The sequence below is a fragment of the Octopus bimaculoides genome, chromosome 7 (genome assembly GCF_046866305.1).
Source record: "Octopus bimaculoides isolate indiv1 chromosome 7, ASM4686630v1, whole genome shotgun sequence".
Lineage (NCBI taxonomy): Eukaryota > Metazoa > Mollusca > Cephalopoda > Octopoda > Octopodidae > Octopus > Octopus bimaculoides.
Window position 1 is genome coordinate 61,817,402 of NC_142934.1, and position 25,511 is coordinate 61,842,912.

The 25,511-nt window shown below is 35.6% G+C and overlaps 1 protein-coding gene across 19 annotated transcripts in view; it reads left to right on the plus strand.

Annotated features, from left to right (window-relative positions):
• LOC106867691 (tumor protein p53-inducible protein 11) overlaps positions 1–25,511 on the plus strand; it is a 546,722-nt gene that overhangs the window by 379,378 nt on the left and 141,833 nt on the right. For all 19 annotated transcript variants that reach the window (XR_016242640.1, XR_016242642.1, XR_016242645.1 and 16 more), the window contains exon 2: positions 17,656–17,749. Coding sequence is in view for 10 of the 19 variants with exons in the window: in XM_014912640.3 (XP_014768126.1) it covers positions 17,656–17,749 (94 nt within the window). In the remaining 9 variants the exon portion in view is untranslated. The remainder of the gene's footprint in view (positions 1–17,655; positions 17,750–25,511) is intronic.

Genomic DNA, 25,511 nt, shown 5'->3' on the forward strand with positions numbered 1-25,511 from the left:
GGACAAGTGACATCTACTGTAACCTTGGGCCAGCCAAAGCCTTGTGAGTGGATTTTGTGATGGAAATTGAAAGAAGCATATATATATACACACACACACACACACACACACACACACACACACACACACACACACACACACACACACATACACACACACACACACACACAAACACACACACACACACACACACACACACACACACACACACTAGCTGACATACCTGGTAATTCCCAGGAAAGCGGGTCTTACAGACATTCTCATAATTGTTTTGCTAATCTGTCATACACAGGATCTTGTTCTTAGGAATCCCCAATAAGTTATGAATACCCAAATTGTGAAGTCAGTTATGTAATATCATGAAATTAGTTACTCAATAGTAAGAATTCAAATAAAGCAGCCACGAAAAGGGCTTTAATGTCTTCTCAGAGTATATAGAACTTAGGAGGAAATACTAATAAAGTCTGTATACTAAAATCGTGAAGCATGTTACGTAATAACAGGCTAATTAGATATGAGATAATAATTCAAAGTAAATAACTCTGAAAAGGGCTTTTGTGCATTCCCAGAGAATATTACCCTCAGTGATGCTATTGTTGGAATATTCGTGAATAAGTCACTAACCAAAATAAGCGGATCTATTGTTTAGGAAAATACTATTCACTTGTTTAAGGGTTGTACTGGGTAAATTGCGAAAATAACTCTAACAGTTCAAATGCTAAGAAATAAACATACCAATTTGATTTATACCAAATGATTTAGGCAAATGAATGGGTTATTTCCCTTGGTTGTTGAAATGAAATGTATTAGATATATATAAGGATCCCTTCCAGGGGCCCTATTGTAAATTTTTTTCAACAATCTGAGTATGCCATGAGGTTTCCAGACATAAGTTCTACTCATGTGTCAAGTTTCATCAAAATCAATAAAACGATGTAGGGGGAGTTAGCTAACAACTCCACAAACACACCCACAGACAGAATTTCCCACCTATGTAGTAGATTATGTAGGTAGGGTACAATTCAAGCTGTGTCCTCTTGAAGTATATCTGCTTATTCCAGTATTTAAAATCTATTATGTAGTTGTTGTCTTTGTTGCATTGATGTAAGGTACATATTACAGATGAAAATTCTCAAAATATTGCTTGCAGAGTTATTATATATCAAAACAGATTCTTGTTTTGTTATATGTATCTATACATCTATGTGTGTGTGTTTGTTAGTCCCATCACCACTGTTTGATAACTGGTATTAGTTTACACAGTTCTATATTTAAGAGTATTAGTTTGTTAACATCTTCATAACTTAGCAGTTTGGCAAAAAAGATTGATAAAATAAGTACCAGACTTAGAAAATATAAAAGTACTAGGGTCAATTTATTTGACTAAACCTTTCAAGGTGGTGCCCCAGCATGGCCACAGTCTAATAACTGAAACAGGTAAAAGATAAAAGAGAACACTAGTTTTAATATTGTCATCCTGTTTTATATTTCAGAGCAATTGTTGAGCTAATGTAACATTTGTAATTCTTTTATTCTCAAACAGTTGTCATTCTACTGTCGTATATTCTTAGAATCTAAAGTATGTGTTAGTAGTTATTTCTTTTAGGGCAAAATTATTTTGTTTTTCTGCTAGAATACAATATGAGTAACAGCTGATAACCATCTCAACTAAACAGATTTGTACACACACTCCCTCTCTGTTTCTCCTTCTCTAACCCTCCCGCACTCTCTACATATATAACACATACACTTACAGACATGTACAAAGTGTCTCCTCAGAAATAATATTTGCAATCTGTAATGATTTGGGAATTGAGTTTTGGAAAGGTAGGGGTAGGAAATGTAGAATTAATGAAATTAAATCAATAAGAAAATAACAAATAGATGCTTAGTGCTATGTTTGTAATATTTGATTGCATTTCACCCTCATCTCTCTCTAAACGCACACACACAGCTGTATGCATGTATGTATGTGTGTGTTTGTCAAAAGGGAGGGGGCCCAAGAAGGTGTTTATGTCTGTGTACAATTACATAGGCACCTTAACCCTATAGCATCCAGACTATTCTATCAAATGTAATGCTTATATATTAACTTTGTTTTGAATTATTCATTCATTATCTCATAGCTTCAAGATGATGATGATGATGATGTGATTGTTTATTTTTAGAATGACATTGTAGGTTACGTGTGAGAGGCCAGATCTGGTTGCTTTGAACATAAAGCAGGTAGAATATTTTGACCTGATACGGCTAGTTTAAATGCTAAAAGGTTACACAATTAGCAAAAGCATGGTTTGTATCACCAGATCACGCTTGCTTGCGAGTAAAAGCTGACTGTATAGATATGCATATATACATACACACTCTCACATATACATCCATATGTTGGTCTTGTCAACTGAGTAGAATATGCTTCACTGAGGAGGTTGGCATTAGGAAGGGTGCACCCACTACACTCGGAGTGGTTGGCATTAGGAAGGGCATCTAGCTGTAGAAACTCTGCCAAATCAGATTGGAGCTTGGTGTAGCCATCTGGTTCACCAGTCCACAATCAAATCGTCCAACCCATGCTAGCATGGAAGGTGGACGTTAAACGATGAAGATCCAGTCATAGAAAACAAACCAAATCAGGCTAGTACCTGGTGCAGCACTCCTGCTTGCCTCCTCCTGTCAAACTGTCCAAACCATGCCAGCATGGAAATTTTATGTTAAAGAGTGATGATGAGGAATCAAAACATGTCCATTGCTTTCACCAGTTGATTAAAGAACCAGTTGATTCATTCTCATTACTTCATTTTCTATCATTTAAAAATATTTTTAGTTAAATTAATTTATTACAGCTATTTCCTTTACTGGTTGTTTATAGAATTTCGATCAGATTTTAGAGAAGGTTTTTTTTGTTCTGCTACTTGCATGAATAATCGCAGTTAATCTAAGGTTTACTGATGTGTTACATATGTGAAACCCTAACCTCTTCTGAGGTATTTTCCCACAACCGTATTTTTGCTATATGTTTATATACGTAGGTGTGTGATATATACATATACGTATGTACGTGTATGTGTGTGTGTATGTGGGTTTCTTCATGTATATTCATGCTGTCACAGTAATGCAAGCCATAGACTATAAAGGAAACAGCCACTTACACTGCTATTATTATTATTATTATTATTATTATTTTACATTTCTGTTGTTTTACATTAGCTAAGCTAAATGATGAAGCACTCTGCAGACATCAACACTTGGTTTGTTAATTTCTCACACTTTACTTAGAAACAAGGTCACCACATCTTAAATTCACCAATATGACTAAATTAGGACATGTCACTCACTACTTGGTCTCTTATTCATCATCATCATCATCATCGTTTAACGTCCGCTTTCCATGCTAGCATGGGTTGGACGATTTAACTGAGGACTGGTGAAACCGGATGGCAACACCAGGCTCCAGTCTGATTTGGCAGAGTTTCTACAGCTGGATGCCCTTCCTAACGCCAACCACTCAGAGAGTGTAGTGGGTGCTTTTACGTGTCACCCGCACGAAAACGGCCACGCTCGAAATGGTGTCTTTTATGTGCCACCCGCACAAGCCAGTCCAGGGGCACTGGCAACGATCTCGCTCGAAAATCCTACAGGAGCCAGTCAGGCGGTACTGGCAACGGCCACGCTCAAAATGGTGCATCTCATGTGCCACCCGCACAAGAACCAGTCCAGGGGCACTGGCAACGATCTTACTTGGCTTGCCGGGTCTTCTCACGCACAGCCCATTTCCAAAGGTCTCGGACCGTAGTCATCGCCTCGGTGAGGCCCAATGTACGAAGGTCTTGCCTCACCACCTCAGCCCAGGTCTTCCTGGGCCTACCTCTTTATTATACTTTATTATTATTATTATTATTATTAGCTGACAAAATTGAAGCACATTGGGCAACATGTTTAGCTGCATTTCATCCTTTATGTTCTGAGTTCAAGTTCTGTCAAAGTCAAGTTTACCTTTCATCCTTTCAGGGCCGATAAAATAAGTACCAGTTGAGTACTGGAGTCAATGTAATTGACTCTCCCCCTCCACCAAATTTCAGGCTTTGTGCCTATAGTAGAAAGGATTATTATTATCATTAAGGTGGCAAACTGGCAGAATTGTTAACATGCTGGGTAATGCTTGGCAGCATTTCGCCCGTCTTTACATTCTGAGTTCAAATTCCACTGAGGTTGACTTTGCATTTCATCCTTTCTGGGTCGATAAAATAAATACCAGTTGAGTACTGGGGTTGATATATTTGACTCATCCCCTTCCCCCAAAGTTGCTGGCCTTGTGCCAAAATTTGAAACTATTTTATTATTATTATTATTATTATATTATTATTATTATTATTATTATATTAGTTTTAGATTATACTGTCTCTTTTTTCCCCCTCTCTCTCTTTTAATCTGTTTGAAATAGAAATTATATATTATATACCAAAACTGATCAGGATTGCATGGGAAGGTGGGGCAGTCACGAAATGAAGACTCTGATGGTGTCTAACCTTGACTCACTTCATTGAAAGAATTCTTAAATTCATGTTAAATTCTTCTGGGAATATGATCAGACAATAGCATCCACTGAACTGAGAGAGCCCATCCCACAATTACATGATAGCATACCCATGCTATTTACTGTCAAAGAACTCTACCTACTTACAGCCTGTGGGACAAGGATATCAAAGGTTAAAGGGTTAGTCAAAAGACATGGCACTCTACCAGTAACTGTGTAATCAATCATGTGATCTCTTGCCTGGAACCAATGGTTCTGTTATTAATTGTTTGATTTATAGTCTGGTAATTGATTGTTAATTGTAGCTCTTAACTGTTTGAAAAGGTGATTATAATTAATTAATGCTTTGTGTTTTTATGCCCTGTGATGGGCACTCAAAAACTCCTGATGGAATGTAGGGGCTACATTGTATCATACTTGATACATACTTGGATACTTTTAGACTTTGGCGGAACACATCCCTCTTCAAGTTTGACCACAGTCAATTTATTCCAGAAACATCGACACAGAGACATAGTCAGAGAAGAGGATCAACTCTAGTACAAGATTGGTATTCTACTTATTAATCCTGAAAGGATGATAAGCAGTGTCTACCATGGGATTTGAACCCAGAGCATAGAGAGTCAGAATGGTTGCTGCAAAGCTATCTATCAGACTCTCAAACAACACTTCCAATTAGCTACCTTACTGTTTTTTTATTAATTATTTTGAATATAAATTACTGCAACATTAACACTGACATCTATTTCTACAAAAAGTGAAGCAACACAAACTTCACTCTCTCTCTCTGTTTCTATAATTTCTCTTCTTTGAAAAGCTTTTGAACGATTTCTAGTTTATTTCATTTTGATATGCCTATCAAAGGAGTTCCTTGGCACAATTATATATCATCGTCATACTGCCTGTGGATGCCAGTACCGCTTGATTGGCTCCCATGCCTGTGGCACGTAAAAAGCACCATCTGAGCATGGTCAGTGCCAGTGCTGCCTGACTAGCCCCCATGCCAGTGGCACGTAAAAAACACCCACTACACTCTCGGAGTGGTTGGCATTAGGAAAGGCATCCAACTGTAGAAACCCCTTGCCAGATCAGATTAGAGCCTGATGCAGCCTCCTGGCTTACCAGTCCTCAGTCACACCATCCAACCCATGCCAGCATGGAAAGCGGACGTTAAACGATGACAATGATGATCATCATCATTTAATGTCTGTGGGTTAGATGGTTTGACTACAGCCGGTAAGCCAGAGAGCTGCACCAGGTCCAGTTGACTGTTTTGGTATGATTTCTACAGCTGGATGCCCTTCCTAATACCAACCACTCTACAGAGTGTATTGGGTGTCTTTTACATGTCTCTGGCACAGGTGCCATTTTGCATGTCACTGGCATGAGTGCCTTTTATGTGTCCCCAGCATGGGTGCCTTTGGTCTTAATCATTTTCACTGTCTTTTTTTCTATTTTAATCTTCACTGACTACAAGTAGCAAGGTATAACTACCCTCTGGTACCCACAGGAGTTGGGAAATCTGGCTCTACAGCAGGTTCTAAGTACCCTATGGTACCTACAGGAATAGGGTGGACTGGTCCTGCAGGCAAGTGTAACTACTCTATGATACCTACAGGTGTTAAGATCTGTTCTTACAGTAGGGTGTAACCTACGGTACCTATAGGAGCATGGTGGAGTGGTCCTATCTGCAAGATATGAATAGTGAACTGGTCCAGCAGCAAAGAGTAATGACCCTATAGTTCTACATGAGTGAGATGCCATTTTCATGGATTTTATGTTGCTCTGGGAACAAAAAATTAACCATTTGCTTAGTTGTTTGATGTCTGAACTGTTCACCATATCACCAATGTCTAAGTAAGAGGTCACCATGTGATGCTACATTATACAATAGATAATGCACTACATTATGACATTAGGAAGGGCATCCAGCTGTAGTAACCATGCTAAAACAGACTATGAAACATGGTGCGGCCCCTGGTTTTGCCAGTTCCTGTGAAACCATCCAACCTATGCCAGCATGGAAAATGGACATTAAATGTTGATGATGATGATGGTTCTATGATGCCATGAAGTACTTCCTTTGATTTGGTTTGTGCTATGTGATTTACAGCACTTAAAGCTAAAACTGTAACCACTCTGATGAAATTCTATATTGCAGTAAACACTGCAATATAGTCAAGTAAAATATAATAGATAGTAAGTGTAGGATTTTAAATATTTATTGCTAAACAGGGAAGGTCAACCTTTGATTTTTACAGTAGGTGAAGTCATTTTCATATATTCTATTTATATTCTTTTTAGTGTGTCAGCCTTTCGTTAAATGAATAAACATCTACAATTTTGTAACTGGTTTTTAAGTAGAGAAATTTCTTGATAAAAGACTTCAAGATTGGCTAAACTAAACAATGGTAGCCTTTTTTTGATGTTCAGTTTTTTTTTGTTGTTTTTTTTTTCAAGAACATATCTTTATTTTATTGCGCATAGCTTGTTTTATATTGAAGAAACAAAGAATACCTTTCTTAGATATAGTTTGATGTCAGTTATGTTTTATTTTTTAAACTGTTGCTGATGCGATATATAGAAGTCTGTTTGTTTTCTGCAGTTAAAAGTTTATGGTTTAATGTGTGAAAAAATGTTATTTATCCATATGAGGATGCCAAATGGTATAGAATGCTATGCTACTATATATAATAGGAGCACCGATAAAATTGTTTCAATTTCCCCTTCTTGTATTTGTGTCTGTTGCTAAATTAGATATTTTGCTTCTTTTCTAAGAAAATACATCTGTGTCTTTGCACATTTATTTAACGCTTTTAAACAGTCATCATTTCTGCTTTTAGTGTTTCAACAAAAATCTTTTTTTTTTTTGATAACTTAATAAATTTTGGAATTTAGATGGTTATTGCTTATCTGTGTTTTTTCTTAAACACCATTTTGTTGCTGTGTAAAGTGGTCAGCTGGTGCAGAGATATCTGACCACATGTACAGAAAGAAACATTGTAATATTTCCTTATCTTAAAAGGGTTTTTAAAAGCTGATGCTTGGCTTTTTTTATAGTATATTTTTATGCATCTATTTTTTTGAAGGTTTGTTTTACCTACTGCTTCAACCATGAAAGGTTATTGTCTGTCAAGTAGAATGGTGGTCTTGTGTATAACCCTACCTCTAAATTCAGATTCTTTTGCTTCCTAAACTGTTGTCTTCTCAAAAGGAATTTTACCAAACACATGAACATTCCTTACCTACCATTCCAGAACCATGATGTCTTTGTAATCCGAAATCCTGTGACCTCTTTCAGAACCTCCAGGACTGATGAGAGGGAGTGGGTGTTATACTCAAACTGGGAGCCTGGCCTGAATACTTGCAACAGAGTGGGCATCACTAAAGGTAGCCATGGCATGTTAAACCAGGCCATGGGTGAAATATACCACCCTAGTAGGCAATGGTAAGCTTTATTTGAACTCAGAATCCAAAGAGTTGGAACAAATGCTGTAAAGCATCTATTCTAACATTCTTACAGTCCCATCAATCCACAACCCTGAATCCATATTTTTTATTAGCTCTCAAAAGATGGAAAGCAAAGTTAGTTTTGGCTGAATTTGAACTCAGAGCACAGAGTATTGGAACAAACATTGTAAGGCCTTCTGTTCAATACTCAAAGAATTTTGCCTATTTATTGCCTTGGCACTGATCTTGTGTAGGGTAAATCTTCCCGTGAAGAATCTTCTCAAAATCCATTTCCAACAGCTTGGTGAGCAGTTTCATGTCAGTTATTTTTATTCTTTAAACTGTTATTGATGAGATATATAGAAGTTTGCTTGTTTTCTGCAGGTAAAGTAGAATTAACTAAATACATTGTGAAATGCTTTCAGAGAATACAGCCTGTCATCTGATGGTCCAAAACAATGTCTAGACTTCTCAGATTCTGGATTGCCTATGCAATTGATATCTTCTCTTTTATTTAAATGGTTTGAAGTAACTGAAATATCTGAGCATCAGGGAATATACATGTTAAACATTGTTGGATCAAGCTGACCTTAACTGACCAGTGTCCAAGCCATTAATGTTCTTTCTTTACTATGATAAATTTTGGAAGACTTTAACCTTTTTGATACCAACTTCCCTGAGACTGCTGCTGATTCAATAATACAAAGTTCTTGTTTTAAATGATATAAAACCTTCCATCAAAATTTAATACATGTGTGTTCCAAACACCAGATTAATGATGACAAATGTTATTTACTATATTCTCCATTAGTTTTAAAATTAATTGAAACAAAGGCAATGTATTTCAACAGAAATATGACAAAGAAAGAGTTAACAGGTTGTTCTTTTATTTAGAGAGAATTTGCTGAGAGATATTTGTAACTAGCACCAGCAACTTCCAGATCTTTTCCTTGAAAATCCCCATTATTTAAAACCTAATAGTTTCTTCAGATTGGTATCTGTTGAACAGCTGTGTAGCTTCATGTCTCTTCTGATTGGGCAAAATTTTAGTCAACAGTATTCTATTTGTAAACATTACATTTTTTATTTTGACAGTATATATTTTGGACTAAATTATTGAATACACCTTTTTTTTTTTTTTTTTTTTAAGATATTGTGGGATTTGGAGGAGCTTTGGGTGCTATATTTAGCAGGTTGAGTGATTCCTTAAAGATTCAACATGGTGCATGTTGTAAATTCTGTCTTTGGTACATTTTTTTTTAAAATTAAAGGTAATAAAATTAAATGCAACAAATGTCAGGGTTAAGCAGCTAAATATCTCTCTGCAAATATTCTTCAAAGACCATGTTGTATTTAAGTATCATACCTCAGAAATAAAGGACAAGGTACCCACAGCTAGGGTAACAGTAGAGAGCTTCTTCAAACAGCTTATTCTTACCTATAGGCCTATTTAACTAAACCTAACTGAAGCTACTCAACAATATCAATGACAACACTTAGCAATGTTGTCATCATTGTTATTTTATCATCATCATTTTTTCCATGCTTGTTTGGGTGAGATGGAATTCATTCAGTTAGATTTTCTATGGCTAGACGCCCTTCCTGTCACCAACTTTCACCTGTTTCCTAGCAAGGTAATATTTCCCCATGGCTGGACATATATTTTCGTTAAAGATTTGAAATGATTGACACTGCTTGTATGACAGTGACGCTTCTTTTACAACTGTCACATGATATCAAGACAAGGCGACAAACATGCATACATGCACCTAACGTACATATGAACGGGTTTCTTATGCTTTCCTTCTGCCAAATCTACTTACAAGGTTTTAGTCAGCCTGGCATGACAGTTGAAGACAGTTGTCCAAAGTGGTACACAGACCGTAAAAGTTTTAATATGCTTGTGCTTTAGAAAGATAATAAATCTACAAACAAACCATATTGTTATGAAAAAATGGCAACAAATAAAAAAAATAATAACAATAAAATACAATAAAAATTACTGTTAATTTTTGTTATTCCATCTGTATGGAATTCAAGAATGCAATATTAAAGCATTAACATTCCAATAGAGTTGTGTTTCTTTTTTATATCCCTAACAAATAATTAGAACACATTAGTTTAATTTGACTTTGACATAATCTCAGTTTTGATATGTGTGTACGTATATATGATGTGTGTGTAGTCATTTAACTTTGCTATAAGCTTATTGTGCTTATACAGCCTCAGTTTAGCCATGATCAGGTAAGCCTGTGACCAAAAAGCATCCAAACCTATGAACAGATAGCATAACTAATACTTTATTTATTATCCTCCAATGTGTCAAGGTAGTGAGTTAACAGAGCATTGACAGTAATAATATGAAATCTCAGGATGCTGGGGCTCAAGTATTAGGTAACCAATTACCATATCTAGCAAAATATTGAGTGACAGATGTGTTCAGTCCATGCCTGTATGAAAAGACAGACATTTGATGAAAACGATAGTTCCCAAACTTTGGTTTCAGTTATCCAATTATCTACGTAACTTCTGTCGTATTAGATAAAACCTTCTCATAAGCATTATCATCGATATACTCTTAATCCTGAAATATTAAGATAGCTTGTGATATTTTCTTTCACTTGGACCTTGTCTTCAGTTAAAGAGTTGTGCTTTGATGTAGGCATATATATATATGATTGTACTGTAACTGGAGCATTTTTCTTTCTATATGTTGTGATCACTATCATCGTAACAACAACTTGATGATGATGAACGAACACACAACAGATGATGCAGTTTTTGACATTTTCCCAAAATATTGTGATAGTCACAGCTGGAATACACTGCATTGTATCTCTGCTTGATCAGAGGCTAAACAATAGCTTTATCATTATAGTGATCTTATTATTATCATCATCATCATCATCATCATAAAAATCCTTCCTTTTCTCCTCTTCTTCTCCTTCATCATCACTAAACAAAACTTCGCTTTCTAAGGCAGTTTGATTATTGAATTTTCCAGATCCCACTAACCTACTCTCTGAATCTGTAGGCAGCATCCCACTAATCTTTATATCTACTATCTGGCTGAGAGTCGTTTAAACTGCAGACAGTTGCTCAAAAGTAGATCTAGCTTTGATCATTGACATTCTGTTACATTTCTTTGCCAACATGAAAGGATTAAGAAGTGGAATTTAACTAATGCAAAGTATCAATCAATATTAAAGGTTGTCTTTGATGATTTGTGTACAGCAGGAGTGAAAACAAAATCACTTTAACCCTTTCAATTATCATGTGAGAATATTACTTCAGAAAATAAGCACTTTCATGTCTTTCTTACCAACTTGTTTTTTTTTCTTTTATTTTTTTATGAGTCGACAAATTAGTGTATTCATCATGGTTGGGTGAAATTTCATCCACATTCAGTAAGTTCAGACATGGTTGTATGGTTAAGAAACTTGCTTCCCAACTGCGTGGTCTTGTGTTCTGTCTCTCTGCGCACCACCTTCAGGTAGCGTCTTCTACTGGTGCCCAAGGCCAACCCAAATCCTTGTGAATGGGTTTGATTGACAGAAACTGAGAGAAGCTATCATGTGTGTATCATCATCATCATCATCATTATTGTCATTTAACATTCGTTTTCCATGCTGGCATGGGTTACACAGTTTGACCACAGCTGGTAAGCCAAAGAGCTACTTCAGGCTCCAATCATCTGTTTTGGCTTGGTTTCTATGGCTGGCTGTGCTTCCTAATACCAATCACTTTACAGAGTATACTGGGCACCTTTTTTACATCACTGGCTGGCGTGCCTATTATGTGTCACTGGCACAATTGCCTTTTAGTGTCACTGGTGTGGTTGCCTTTTATGTGAGACTCAACAACTGAGGATCATATTTCACCACCTCGTCCCACATCTTTCTAGGTTTACCTCTGTATGCGCATGTGTGTATACAGTATTTAAAGTGGTGTACAGATATTGTATATTGAGAAAAAGGAAGCAGTCAAAATTTTGGATAACTCTTTATTAGCACTTTCATTCGTTAACCAAACTCAAGACAAAAATTAAAACTAACATCATTTTAGTTTTAATTTTTATCTTGAAGAGTTCAGTTATTGAAAATCATCATCGTTTAACATCCATCTTCCATGCATGCATGAGTAGGACGGTCCATAGTAGCTGGCCAGGTAGAAAAACTACCCTATGCTACTGTGTCTGTTTTGGTAGGGTTTTTACAGCTGGATGAAAAATATGTCTAACCATGAGAAAATATTACTTTACAAGGGTTGGCAACAGGAAGGGCATCCAGCTGTAGAATATCTGCTTCAACAAGGTTCGTCTGACTCATGCAAGCGTGGAAAAGTATGTTTAAAATGATAACAATGATTAGCCCTGTTGATACCAACCTATCTGAGACTGCCCTGGTTCTGTAATGCACGGTTTCTAGTTAAGTGTGTGGCACACCTCTTTTAGTATTTCCAGTGAAGGACAAGCAATTGATGGTGTGAATATTGAAATTTATTACATGAGAAATCGAATACAATAAGAAATATATTCATATCTATCTCTTTTTATCTTTTACTTGTTACAGTCATTAGGCTACGGCCATGCTGGGGTACTGCCTTGAAGGGCTTAGTCAATAAATCAACCCAGTACTTTTTGTTAAGCTTTAATTCTTTTGGTCTTTTTTGCTGTTATGAGGATGTAAACAAACTAATGTTTGCTGTCAAGCAGTTGTGGGGCACAAGCACACACACACACACACATAATATGCATGCACACACACACATATACTTTTATTCTTTTACTTGTTTCAGTCATTTGACTATGGCCATGCTGGAGCACTGCCATGAAGGGTTTTAGTCAAACAAATTGACCCCAGGCCTTTTTTTTAAAGCTTAGTACTTATTCTATCAGTCTCTTTTGCTGAACTGCTAAGTTATGGGGATGTAAACACATCAACACCAGTTATCAAGTGGTGATGGGGGGACAGACACACACACAGAAAAATGCATACATACATCCAAACACAGACAGACAAATGGCTTCTTTCAGTTTTTACTTTTCAAATCCACTCACAAGGTTTTGGTTGGCCCGAGACTATTGTAAAAGACACTCACTCAAGGTGCCATGCAGTGGGACTGAATCCAGAGCCATGTGATAGGAAAGCAAGCTTCTTACCACACAGCGACACCTGCACACACACACACACACACACACACACACACACACACACCAGTTCTTTCATTCTCTGCCTACCAAATCCACTCAGATGGATTTAGTCAGCCCAGGGCTTTAATAGAAGACACGTACCCAAGGTGCCATGCAGTAGGATTAAACTTGAATGTGTGGTTGGGAAGCCAACTTCTTATCACACTGCCACAATACAAACTGTCTCAAATGTACTTAGTTGTAGTAGTAATTTGTGAAAATACATTGACATAAAAACAACACACGTAGAGGAAACATTTTTTTTTATATTCGGTAAATATTAGGTTAAATATTTCTTGTAATTATGCAACGGAAATGTAGGAGTGTAGTCTACATTAAGCATAGCCCTACTTTTATAAACACTTTCAAAGTTCCTCTTCCACAAGACTGGTGACATAGTGAATTGGAATGTTGAAATTTTTGTTGAATTGCAACAAGGCTTCCCTAACTTCAAATGCAGCTGAAAGAAATTATATATGTAGAAATATATTAGTTAGATTGTACTATAGTGTTGTTGTTATTGTTCTTAATGCATTGTAGTTTGATAGAAATGGTAGAATGTTTAGTTTCATCATTCTATATATTCTCAAACAATGCACCATGAAATGTCACTAGGTACGTCTTGAAATGTTGCTAGGTGCGCCATGAGATGTCGCTAGGTGCGGTATGAAATGTAACTAGGTTCATCATGGATGAATTAAGATAATATTTAAAAAATATTGAAAAAGACAAACTTTATATAGATTTGGTAATTATTGAGTAAATAAGGAATTACTTAATAACTTCCTGTAGCTTTAATTGTTTGTATTTTTGAGGTTTAGGGTGCAAATATTTCTTATTTATATTTTTATTTGTTCTAAGACGGCAAGTTGACAGAATCATTAGCACACCAGGCAAAATGCTTAGAAGCATTTCATCTGTCCTAATGTTCTGAGTTCAAATTCCCTCGTGGTTGAGTTTGCCTTTCATCCTTTCAGGGTCGATAAAATAAGTACCAGTTGATGAAATAAGCACTAGGGTCGATGTAATCAACTTACTCCCTCCCTTGAAAATTATTGGCCTTGTGCAAAAATATTTTAATTTTTTTCTGAATAGCCCTGTAAGTAAAAAGAAGGAAAAAAAGAAAAGAATCAATAAAGTCATATTTGATTTCCATCATTTTTTGATAAAAATATGTGCTTGCAGTATATTAACCCTTTAGCATTTAAACTGGCCATATCCAGCCCCAAATTTTTTACCTGTTTTATGTTTAAACTGACCAGAACTGGCCTTCACACCTAAAAGTATGCAATCACATCATTGAAATCTCAGAGCTACAAGATAATGCATGATTAATTCAAAACAATCTGAATTAGCAAATATTACATTTGATAGAATAATCTGGATGTTAGAGGGTTAAGGGAGGAGAGAATGGAGGAGGATATTAGGGAGGAGAGGATAGAGGAAGTGCAAGGGAAGAAGAGAATTATGTATTGGGAATTTGTGGAGGACTGCCACAAGAATGAGTAAAGTATAAGGGGTTTGTCAATGGAGTTTGGCAGTCAGGAGTTTGCAGGTCATACACTGAGTAAGGCTTATGCAACCCTGGGCATTACAGGAATGAACAGAAAAAGAGCCATCAAGAACAATTCAGAAACTGCTAAGAAAACATCAACAATTTTCTACCTATGGACTCCTTTGATTCCTATTTTATTGGGGTGGACCCCCATAGCTGTTTGATGTTTTAAAAAAACCCCTTCATATTTTTAGAATTAAATATTATTGGGAATTGCATTAAAAAAATTTAGATATTTTGGTGTATTGAAGAAGTGTAAGCAATTTTTTCCACAAATTTTAACAAAAAAAAAGAAAAAATTTATATAGACACCCAAGGGTCATATGGACCTCACTTGAAAATCACTGGTCTGGATGACTCTGGCTGAAAGGTGTTCAGTGGGGTCAGTAGAATGCTGCATAGGCACAGGCCTCGGTTTGATCAACCTAAGTCGGGCCACCTGATCGAGGGTAATGAATCCAGCAAGCAACAATGATAATGTGTCCAAGTAGGTACTAGGACAAAATCCCCTGGCAGTCAATATCCCCCTGGATATTGTTCTTTCTTTACAATTAGAATTTTAGGAAAGTGAAATTTTATAAAAAAATCTAAAATATTTATTCATTGATATTTTTGTTTAACATTTGTCCTCAGGAGATTTTGTCCTGATACCGTCAAGTATTGCATTTTAAGATGTTTGTTGAACCAGTCACCTGTTATTTTTCTTCAAAAATTTGGTTTTATCCTTTGTCAGAAGAAACTCACCAACATCGTTGATCCTAGATTAAAATACCTTGTGTTTAGCTATTGTGTATCCCACAGTCAATGCAGCATGAGCAGTCCTGTGTTGGTTTTAGTTTCAGGTTTTTATATTTAGAGATCTAATCCTGTTGGGTTGACTGTGCCTTCCATTTCTATACAGCTGCTGCATGGTTTTGAAGTTTGCTTCCCAATCACCTGGTTCTGGGTTCAATTGCTCTGTGTGGCACTTTGAGCAAGTATTTTTTACTATATCCTTAGGCTGACCAAAGTCTTGTGAGTGAATTTGGTGGACAGAAACTGAGAGGAGCTTGTCAGCTTGTTGTATACGTACGTGTGTGTATATACATGTGCGTGTGTTTGTGTCACATATTGGATGATGTCAGAACAAAGAATGTCACTGTCTTACAGTCTCTTGCTTCCAGCCTGGTGTTAAAACATGTCTACTCATGTATAAGATCCTTATTGTTGTTGTTGTTAAGTTTTATTGAGAGGTAGTGGAGTGGTATAACTATAAAGCATCACAGTCTCCTAATCAATAAATATTTCAAGCAAAATATGGAACAATGGAAAACAAAAAATACTTGGAAACCAAGGCTAATAATTTGATCTAAGTCTTTACCAGTCTTACATGTAATATAGTGAGATGTATCCAATATATTTTACTGGTCTAATATCCAATATAGTTTACTCAACCTTTGCCAATTTAATAACTCGGAACTACAGAAATGTAATCAACTAAAGTAATTTAGTTTTAGCAAAAGGAGTCTGTTCATGATTTATGTACCTGACGGATTATGGTGAAGATTATATGATGCAGAACAAGAGATGCAGTGAAGTAGTTTATTGAGACCTGAAGTGTTGTTAAAATATTTAGACTACTGTCATAGTAACTTTCCAATGAGTTTTTCAGGAAATTGATACCATCATTTAGCGTGTGTGTGTGTCTGTGTGCCTGTCTTCATATTGGCACTGCTTGAACAAATGTGTGTGTTTGTTTCATATTGTAACAATACCAGAAGTACTGGGTTAACATGAATGACTAAAACTCATCAGAGACTTTAACCCCATTATAGCAGCAGACCAAACAAGGTCAGACAAAGGGTTTAAGTCGATTACATCGACCCCAGTGCGTAACTGGTACTTAATTTATCGACTCCAAAAGGATGAAAGGCAAAGTCGACCTCGGCGGAATTTGAACTCAGAACATAGTGGCAGATGAAATACCTCTAAGCATTTCACTCGGCATGCTAACGTTTCTGCCAGCTCGCTGCCTTTTGTTGTTTCTGTCATCCCAGATTAGTTTAGATTGACTAGTCTTAGGCATTCATCCTCAGCTCAGTCTAGACCAAGCAATCCTGTGTCTGTCCCCAGCTCATCCTAGATAGAGAAGTCTTGTATGTATATTTGTGGATCACCCTATATTGAATAGTTTACCCAGTCTAGATTAACCAATCATGTTTGATTTATCCTCAGGTTAGCCTAAACTGAGCAGTTGTCTTATCTAGATAATCTCATATCAGCCTAAATTTAGTAGTAGTCTTGTCTGGATTATCCCAGACCAGCCTAGATTGAGCAGTACTGTGTGTTTATCTCTAGGTAGACTTAGATTCAATAGTGGTTATCTGATCAAATGCATTTTATATGCAGAAAGCATGAAGGACTATGTTATCTAATGTGTTTTAAGACAATAGAATGTGAATTGAAGGAAATTTGACTGTTGTTTCTAGCATGTCTTACAAGCAATATTCCAGTTATACACAACCATATTTTCTTTTATTCTACTTAAAAAACTTGTTAAAGTATGTTATAACAAGAAAAGTTATATGAAGAACAGTGTATCAGATTTCGTTTTTGGATTTGGTTTGCAAGATTTTTTATGTGATTTCGTGTGTTGAAGCATATTCTGTTGTGTCTGGGGAGAGTCATTTTCTTATTGTGCCTTAAAATTTAACACACTGACTATTGAAAAGGTTGCAAGATGCAACGAAAATTTTAGGAAAATAAAAATAAGAAATAAGTGGAAATTTTACCAGTGAGTGTGTTAAATTTTAAGGCACAATAAGAAAATGACTCTCCCCAGACACAACAGTGTATCAGATATTAAGTTTTTACTAAGTTTTCTGTTTGTTGCTTTTGTAAAACTAAATAACAAATAATTTATTTCTTATTTTCTTTTTCTTTTGTTAGGAAGCACAGTAGTGGTGATTTACACAGTCGCTTAAAATCCAGAAAGCTTCTTGGTGTTGGAGAGACTGATGATGGCGATATCCATCGTTCAAAGGTAAATAATTTATACATCTATATTCATTTCTAAATTGTGTATGTATATGTATGTTTATGAAGGCACATGGCCTAGTGCAGGGGCTCTCAACCATTATCTATGGACCCCTTTGAATACTATTTTATTCTAGTCCCCCCCCTAACCATTTGATGTTTAGAAACTAATTTTATAGATCCTTCTTTCAAAATTCATATTTTGTTTTTCACACATTAATTTGTGTAAGTTGAATCATGTAAAATGTTAGAGAAAGAAACTAAGCTATTTCTTGCAATACATACATCTAAACAAAAATTTTTTCCAGGGGCACTTAAAATACTATTGTGGATTTTCAATTTACTATTTTGTTGCGTGGACCCCAAAAAATCTTATAAGTACCCTCAGGAACCATATGGACTCCAATTGAGAAAGATGGACCTAATGGTTAGGGTGTTGAACTCATCATTGCAAGATCGTGGTTTCAATTCCGAGATCGGGAGTGCATTATCTTCAACAAAATACTTCATTTCACATTGCTCCAGTTCACTGAACCCTAAATGGGTAACCCTGCAATGAACTAGCATCTCATTCAGGGATAGTGTTGGTATACCAGCCCAGCTAGTGGAATGGTATCATTCATAATCTGCAACATTGCAATGAAGAGCATTGTGACCAGTGGTGTATAACAACATCTGATAGTTTGGTCAATACAGTGATGATGATTGGTGTTAGGAAGGACATTCAACCATAGAAACCATGCGAAAACTGACAAATGAAGCTCAGGCAGCCCTCCAGCTGGCCAACTCCTGTCAAACCGTCCAACCCATGTCAGCATAAAAAACGGATGTTAAATGATGATGTTATATTGTTGTGTCTAGGGAGAGTTATTATGTCAATATTATTAACACACGCACTGGTTCAATTCCACTTCTTTATTATCAGTCAATATGATAACTAAGTTATTTTACTAAATTCTTTCTTATATTTAAAGTTATTGAAAGAAACACAGAGCATCTCAAAATATATACAGTAACGAAAAGGTTAAACCATTTGCGAGCTGACCACTCACTGGTCATTTCGTCATTGATATCGCGAGCAGTTTCAGCTGCTTTACATCCTTTTTTGAAGTTGAATAGCAAAATTGCTCGAATATCGCACTTTGACAGTTCCATTTCAGATGATTGTAACAACAATGAAAAAAATATCAATGTTAATTTATTGATGCATTTGGGCAAGTCTGTCTGTATTATCAGACAATTTCAAAAAAAATGTTTAAAAAGCATTCAGAACTCTTCAAAAATCCAGTACACATTCTTCATGGTTTAAAATATAGTTTACTTTTTACTCAACCTTATATTGTTGTTTAAATCAGTTTGATTCAACCCCATGGAATTTAGTTTCATGCGCTCGGTACATGAACATACCTCATTGGGCTCTGGCAGCCAATCATATATATATGTGCATATGTGTATATATGTGTGTCATATGTATATATGCATGTGCCTATATATATATATATGCAGGAGTGGCTGTGTGGTAAGTAGCTTGGTTCTTATTCTGTAGGCCTCTTTTTTCCAAACTGCTACTTTACGGGGATGTAAACAAACCAACGTAGGTTGTCAAGTAGTAGTGGTGGTTCAGGTAAACACAAAGACATACGCATACATATGTACAACAAGCTTCCATGCAGTTTCCATCTGCCAAATTCATTCACAAGTCATTGATCAGCCCAGGGTTATAGTAGAAGACACCTACCTGCTCATGGTACAGCACTGTAGGACTGAACCCCAAACCGCATGGATACAAAGTGAGCTTCTTAATCGCACAGCCATGCCTGTACCTATATGTTTAAGTTGATTTTCTGAACCACTGAATAGTTGTATTTCAGTGGGAAAAGTGCTTTATTCTAAGTTCACTGCTCTATCTCCATATATTATATTATTTCCTGATACAAGAATCCAATCTCTGATACAATCTGATTAATTATAGCCTGTGTACAAATTCTTCCTCCATATTTCTTCTCTCTTATGTCCAAAAGTAACATATGTAAGAGTATGCAACTAAAATGCCTTTCACTATTTAGCTATGTCCTACTTTATGAGTTCGAATTTCACTGGTGATTAATAGTCAATTAACCAATTAACTCTACTATTTTATTTACATAAACTCCATTCTTTGCTTTCTCTTATAATTCTATGACTCCAAGTTCTACCCATTGAAGTATTATGTGTTAACGAGAACAGCTGGAATCTAGTAATATAGGGTATAAACACAAAGACAATATTTATGTACAGACCAACTGTGGGTAGCATGCTAAAAAATTCTTTCAACATCTCAATTTCTTGTAATTCAGACCATCTTACAGGAAAAGGTGGTGGACAGTGAAGGAGATGTGCTGGCACAACCACTCTGACTCACAGGGCTTGCACATGCAGATAAGCATCTCCACCCTGATAGCAGTGAGCAGGTGTATGTCTGGAGGCAAGAATGCTGGAGGTCTCCACTGTCATTGGCTCAACCATAAACCTGTCAGAGAGCAGCTGACACTTTGATAGTTTGTTCTTCTCGGCCTGATGAGCAGCAGAACCTGGGCTTGTAGCTGAAAACACCAAATTGCCATTGGAGATGGAGTCACAGCATGTGGAATCTCAGATGAGGGGCCTACTGCCATGAGACAGGAAAATTGTCATACCATCAGGTCGTTTATCCCCTGAAGTTCAAGCAGAGAAGGAAAGCCAACAGTGTTTAGGCCGCGCTTTATGATCTTGTTTAGGGCAGCAAGCATTATGTGTTGGAAATTACATAAATGCAAACTCTGTCTCATCTGTCTTTATCAAACCAACCAAGCCATGCCGGCATGGAAACGAGGATATTAAATAATAATGATGACAATGACGGTCTGTGTTTGCTTCATCATAACTATGTGATTTCAGATTTTGAACTTACTCTTACAGTATTGGGTTGATTAATTAATTGCCCTGTAAATGAAATTAAGTAGGTGGAAGTGCATTATGTGTTTGTGTATCATCATCATAATTCATAATTTAACATTTGTATTCTGTGCTGTCATGGATTGGGCAGTTCAACAGGATCCAACAACACCTGTTGTATTTATATAAATATGTGTGTGTATATACCTACATATATGTGTGTGTGTTTATATATATTATATATGTATCTTTATAAATGCATGCATATATATTATACACCTGTCTGTATAATTGTTCCCCCCATCACCACTTGACAATCAGTGTTGGTATGTTTACATCCCTGTTACTTAATGGCTCAGCAGAAGAGACTGATTGAACAAGTATTAGGCATGAAATATAAGCCTTGGGGTCAATTTGTTTGACTAGAACTCTTCAAGGTGGTGCTCCACCATGGCTGCAGTCAAATGACTGAAACAAGTAAAAGAATAGATACCTGTGTGTATATAAAATGTGTATGTATATATATGTGTGTGTGTGTATACACACATTCACATGCGCGTGTATTTGTTGTAAAACAGTATTTTCAAACTAAGCAATCTCCACTCATGTCTATGTCCACGTACCATTTTCATATCTTACGAGAAATAAGTACTAGACACCTTTGAAGGCTATGCCTCTGTATATGATTAAAGCCGGTAAAAGAAGGGAACGGCTTCAGTGGAAACACATTAACTGTGCAGTGAATAAAGCAATGAATAAATTTACCATTACTCACTGCACTCTTCAAGAACACTAAATGACATTAACATCCTGACATCCCACTCAACAAATCCACATTCTCAACCACACCCAAACACAAATACACACACACACACACACACACACACACTTCAAAAATTTATTTCTGAAGTATCTCAGTACCTTTCACATAGTACATGGATGATATCACAATAAAAAAGAGAGAAAAAAATATATTTAAATACATTGTGTGTATTTAGTATTTAAAAATTAGAACCAAATATGCAAAATTTGATCCCAGATCACTAGTAATATAATCTGTTTTGTCTATTGACAGTGTTAACTCTGCTGGATCCAGAACCAAAAATGATTTATTAAGAATTATATTGTAGGAATGTCTATAACAATGTTGCCATCATGATTACAGCCAACACAGAAAATACACCACACCCATAGATAGCAAAACAAAAACAAAAAAAAATTACAATTAACTCTTTTGTTATCATATTTCTGTTGAAAAAATAAATTCATAATTTAGTAAATTAACTTTATCATCATCAAACTAGTGTTTGGAAACTAAACACTAACATGAAATTCTGAGGGACAGTTTTAATTTACATCTCTTTAAAACAGGAAGTTTTTATCATAGAGCTAGGGGCAGTGTTCAGTGGTTTAGTATCAAAAGGGTCGAATAACAGTTACGTGATGCAAAAAAGTATAATCATAGTTGTGATCTGTTCCAGTTCATATCTGCAACTCCAAACATCTTCAAAAGGTCTGGGCATATCAAAAAAGCAAATCTCACCAAAAATGGATGAAATTACAACACTGTTTTAAAATCAGTTTCTTTTCCATCCATTCCAAATAAAACTTGTTTGCGTAACTCATAACTTCCTGCACAAGATTGTAAGTTCAGCCATTCCCGAAACACATAATATCACAAAAATCATACTAACCCTGATTACATTCATTTTGGAAGAAATAAGGAACTCTGTAATGTAAAGATGAGAATTTTAATCTCTTCTATCATTTATTCCTATCCTTTAACAGAATCATTACAGAACTGGGCTTTTTCACATAGAAAATTTTTTTAGCAGAATGAAAAATTAAAAGTTAATACATACATATGCACAAACATATATGCATGGTTGAGAAATGTGCTTCCCAATTATGTAGTTTCGAGTTCAGTCCCATTACATGGAACCTTTGGTGAGTGTCACCTACTATAGTCCTTGGCCATCGAAAACCTTGTTAGTAGATTTGTTAGACAGAAACTGAAAGAGGTCAAACCTGCATATTTACATATATCCCAAAGAACCTCCCAAAGTTAGAAATCTCTAATTATTTACATTTGATGGATATTTGTCCTCATCTTGTTTGTTAACACAACATTTCGGCTGATATACCCTCCAGCCTTCATCAGGTGTCTCTTAACCACAACACCATATGCCCGTGGGTATATGGCATTGTGGTTAAGAGTGCAGGCTATTAACCCCAAGATTCCAAGTTCGATTCCAGGCAGTGACCTGAATAATAATAATAATAATAACATCAAAAAATACCTTAGGAATGAGAACCCAGGTTTGAAATTTCCCCAAGACACCTGATGAAAGCCGGAAGGTATATCGGTCGAAAAAAATTGTGTTAACAGCAAAGAAGATGAGGACAAATAGCCATCACATGTAAATAATGTACATAATTCCTCATCTCTTAAATATAGAACAGTATCCTCTAATTATTATCCTAGCATGATAAGATTGCCAATGAAAACAATCATACAATATCAATATATGTAATGATACAAACAACAAAACCACCATAAAATCTTTTAACATGTTCAACCCTGCATATAAGGACAACTCAAAATAACTAGACCTCCAAGATATAAAAGATTCAAGGCAACAACCCTGTCAAACATATATTTCCATCATCAGCTACCTAATGGATATCACTATGATTTTGACTCCTGGGCATTACCGTTCAATCAGCCTGTGTCAACAACATGAAAAACAAACACTACATGGAAATCAATAGACAAGTAGCAGGAGGGAAACATTAGAGTAATATGTCCATTTTGTCTATACATGCTTATTATTGCAAATGCTAACATCAAATATAAACAAAATTGTATTAAACCTGTAGCTACAATGCATAAAAATTTAAAAGTAGTATCTATAAAACAAAGAAATATGTTCCAAAGAGGACAGTACTACTTCAAAAACTATAGAATAAAATAGAACTAGCAAACTAAGTGTATTAAGCAAAATTTACTGAACCACCGATACATAACTTGAAAAATAATAACAACCTAAGGCATTACTAACCTAGAACTTCAAAGATATAGATTAATTAATAAACATAGACCAATAGATATACTGTTTCGCATTCCATGACACATTCCAAACAGAAAAGTACACCCAAGACACACCAAATGTAAACCAGCAAAACTATTTTTGAATCAATGTTCTTAAACCATGTGACATTGAAATAGACTTGCAGAGATCAATATCTATTAAATATAAATTAAATTACAGAAAATAAGTCAACCAAATAAATTCCTTATTTGAAAAAAATGTAAAGAACATAAAATTATAGAGATATGACAAAAATTTCCAAACCATAACAAATTACTAACATAAATAAAACAACCAAACTGAATAAGTTACAATTTAATCATGAGACACAAATTGCCTACGACTTAAAAACAATTCTAAGTAAACTTGTAACTTAATAAACATTATGGGAGGTATTTAATGTAATATTTTCACTGAAAACCTATAAATATTTTTAAAATTATTAAAACAAACAAATTGTTACAAAAATATTCTTCATTTAAAATAAACACCATGTGCTTCAAAGAAAATAACAAAAATACTCATTTATTAAAAAATAATTATTAATTAACCACAGAAGCAGTATTAATACTGAAAGGTAATATTTACCCTCACTTAAAAGTGAATGTAGTGTTAGAACACAGAATACTACGATGGTTGCCTTGAGAGAACCTCCAATTGTTCAATCAATGGCACTTCCTAATTGAATTGCAGTGTAGATGGATGAGTATTCCACAGCCAACTTGTGCCATTAGCATAATTTACAGCCATAACAAGCATGACACAATTTGACAAGTTTGGCTCTTTGGCATACAGCTGCAGTTCATCATAGTGTCCAACATTCAGTTTCAATATCAATGCTTTGTGAATAGAATTGTAGATGGAAACTATATGGAAATCCATCTTACTTGTGTATGTTTTTTGAGCTCCATGTTTCTTTGCATTGGCATCGTTTCAGCAGTACAGATGTGTTTATGACTTCCATAAATAAAATGCCTGGCAATGGTTCAACATGCAAAGGAATGGAATAAATATCTTACTTGAAAAACAAGGATTAGTGTCAGGAGGATAGTATCAAAAGGAAGAACATTGCCTCAAGAAGTTTTGTCCAACTAGTGCTGGTATGGAAAAAACATGTTAAAGCTATGGTGTCAATGAGGATATTGATGATGGCACAGAGATGGGGTTCCAACCGGTATTTTTATTTTGATGATTCACACTGGACCCTAAATCAGTAACCCCACTGCCTGATGGGTATAAGATGTACTTCTGTACTTCTGTAACTTATGTGAAAGGATCCATTCTCTAAGCATTTCACTGTGTGGATTGCTCTTAGGTATTCATAGTGGTATTTCCATTCTATGGATCTATTCAAGAAATACTTAGGACTTAACTTCAGCAGTGCTTGTCTTCAATTAATTCATCTGTATGTGTTGTGCTTCATAGTTTATATACACTTACAACACATTAAATGTTGCTTAATTATGTGGTCTATGAATGTCGTATATTATCCAGTTTACAACATTTAAGTTTTCTTGGATGTTAAACACATTAAAATTGTATTTTTTATTTGGAAATTCAACAATTAATTTCTCTGAAATCTCCCTACTCTCTCGTTACATTTTTTTTCAGTTTATCCATCAAACATTTGTCAGTTTTTTCACGTAGATACAATTTAAATATATAGCCACAGGAGTGGTTGTGTGATAAGAAGCTTGCTTCCCAACCACATGGTTCCAGGTTCAGTCCCACTGCATGCCACCTTGAGCAAGTGTCTTCTACTGT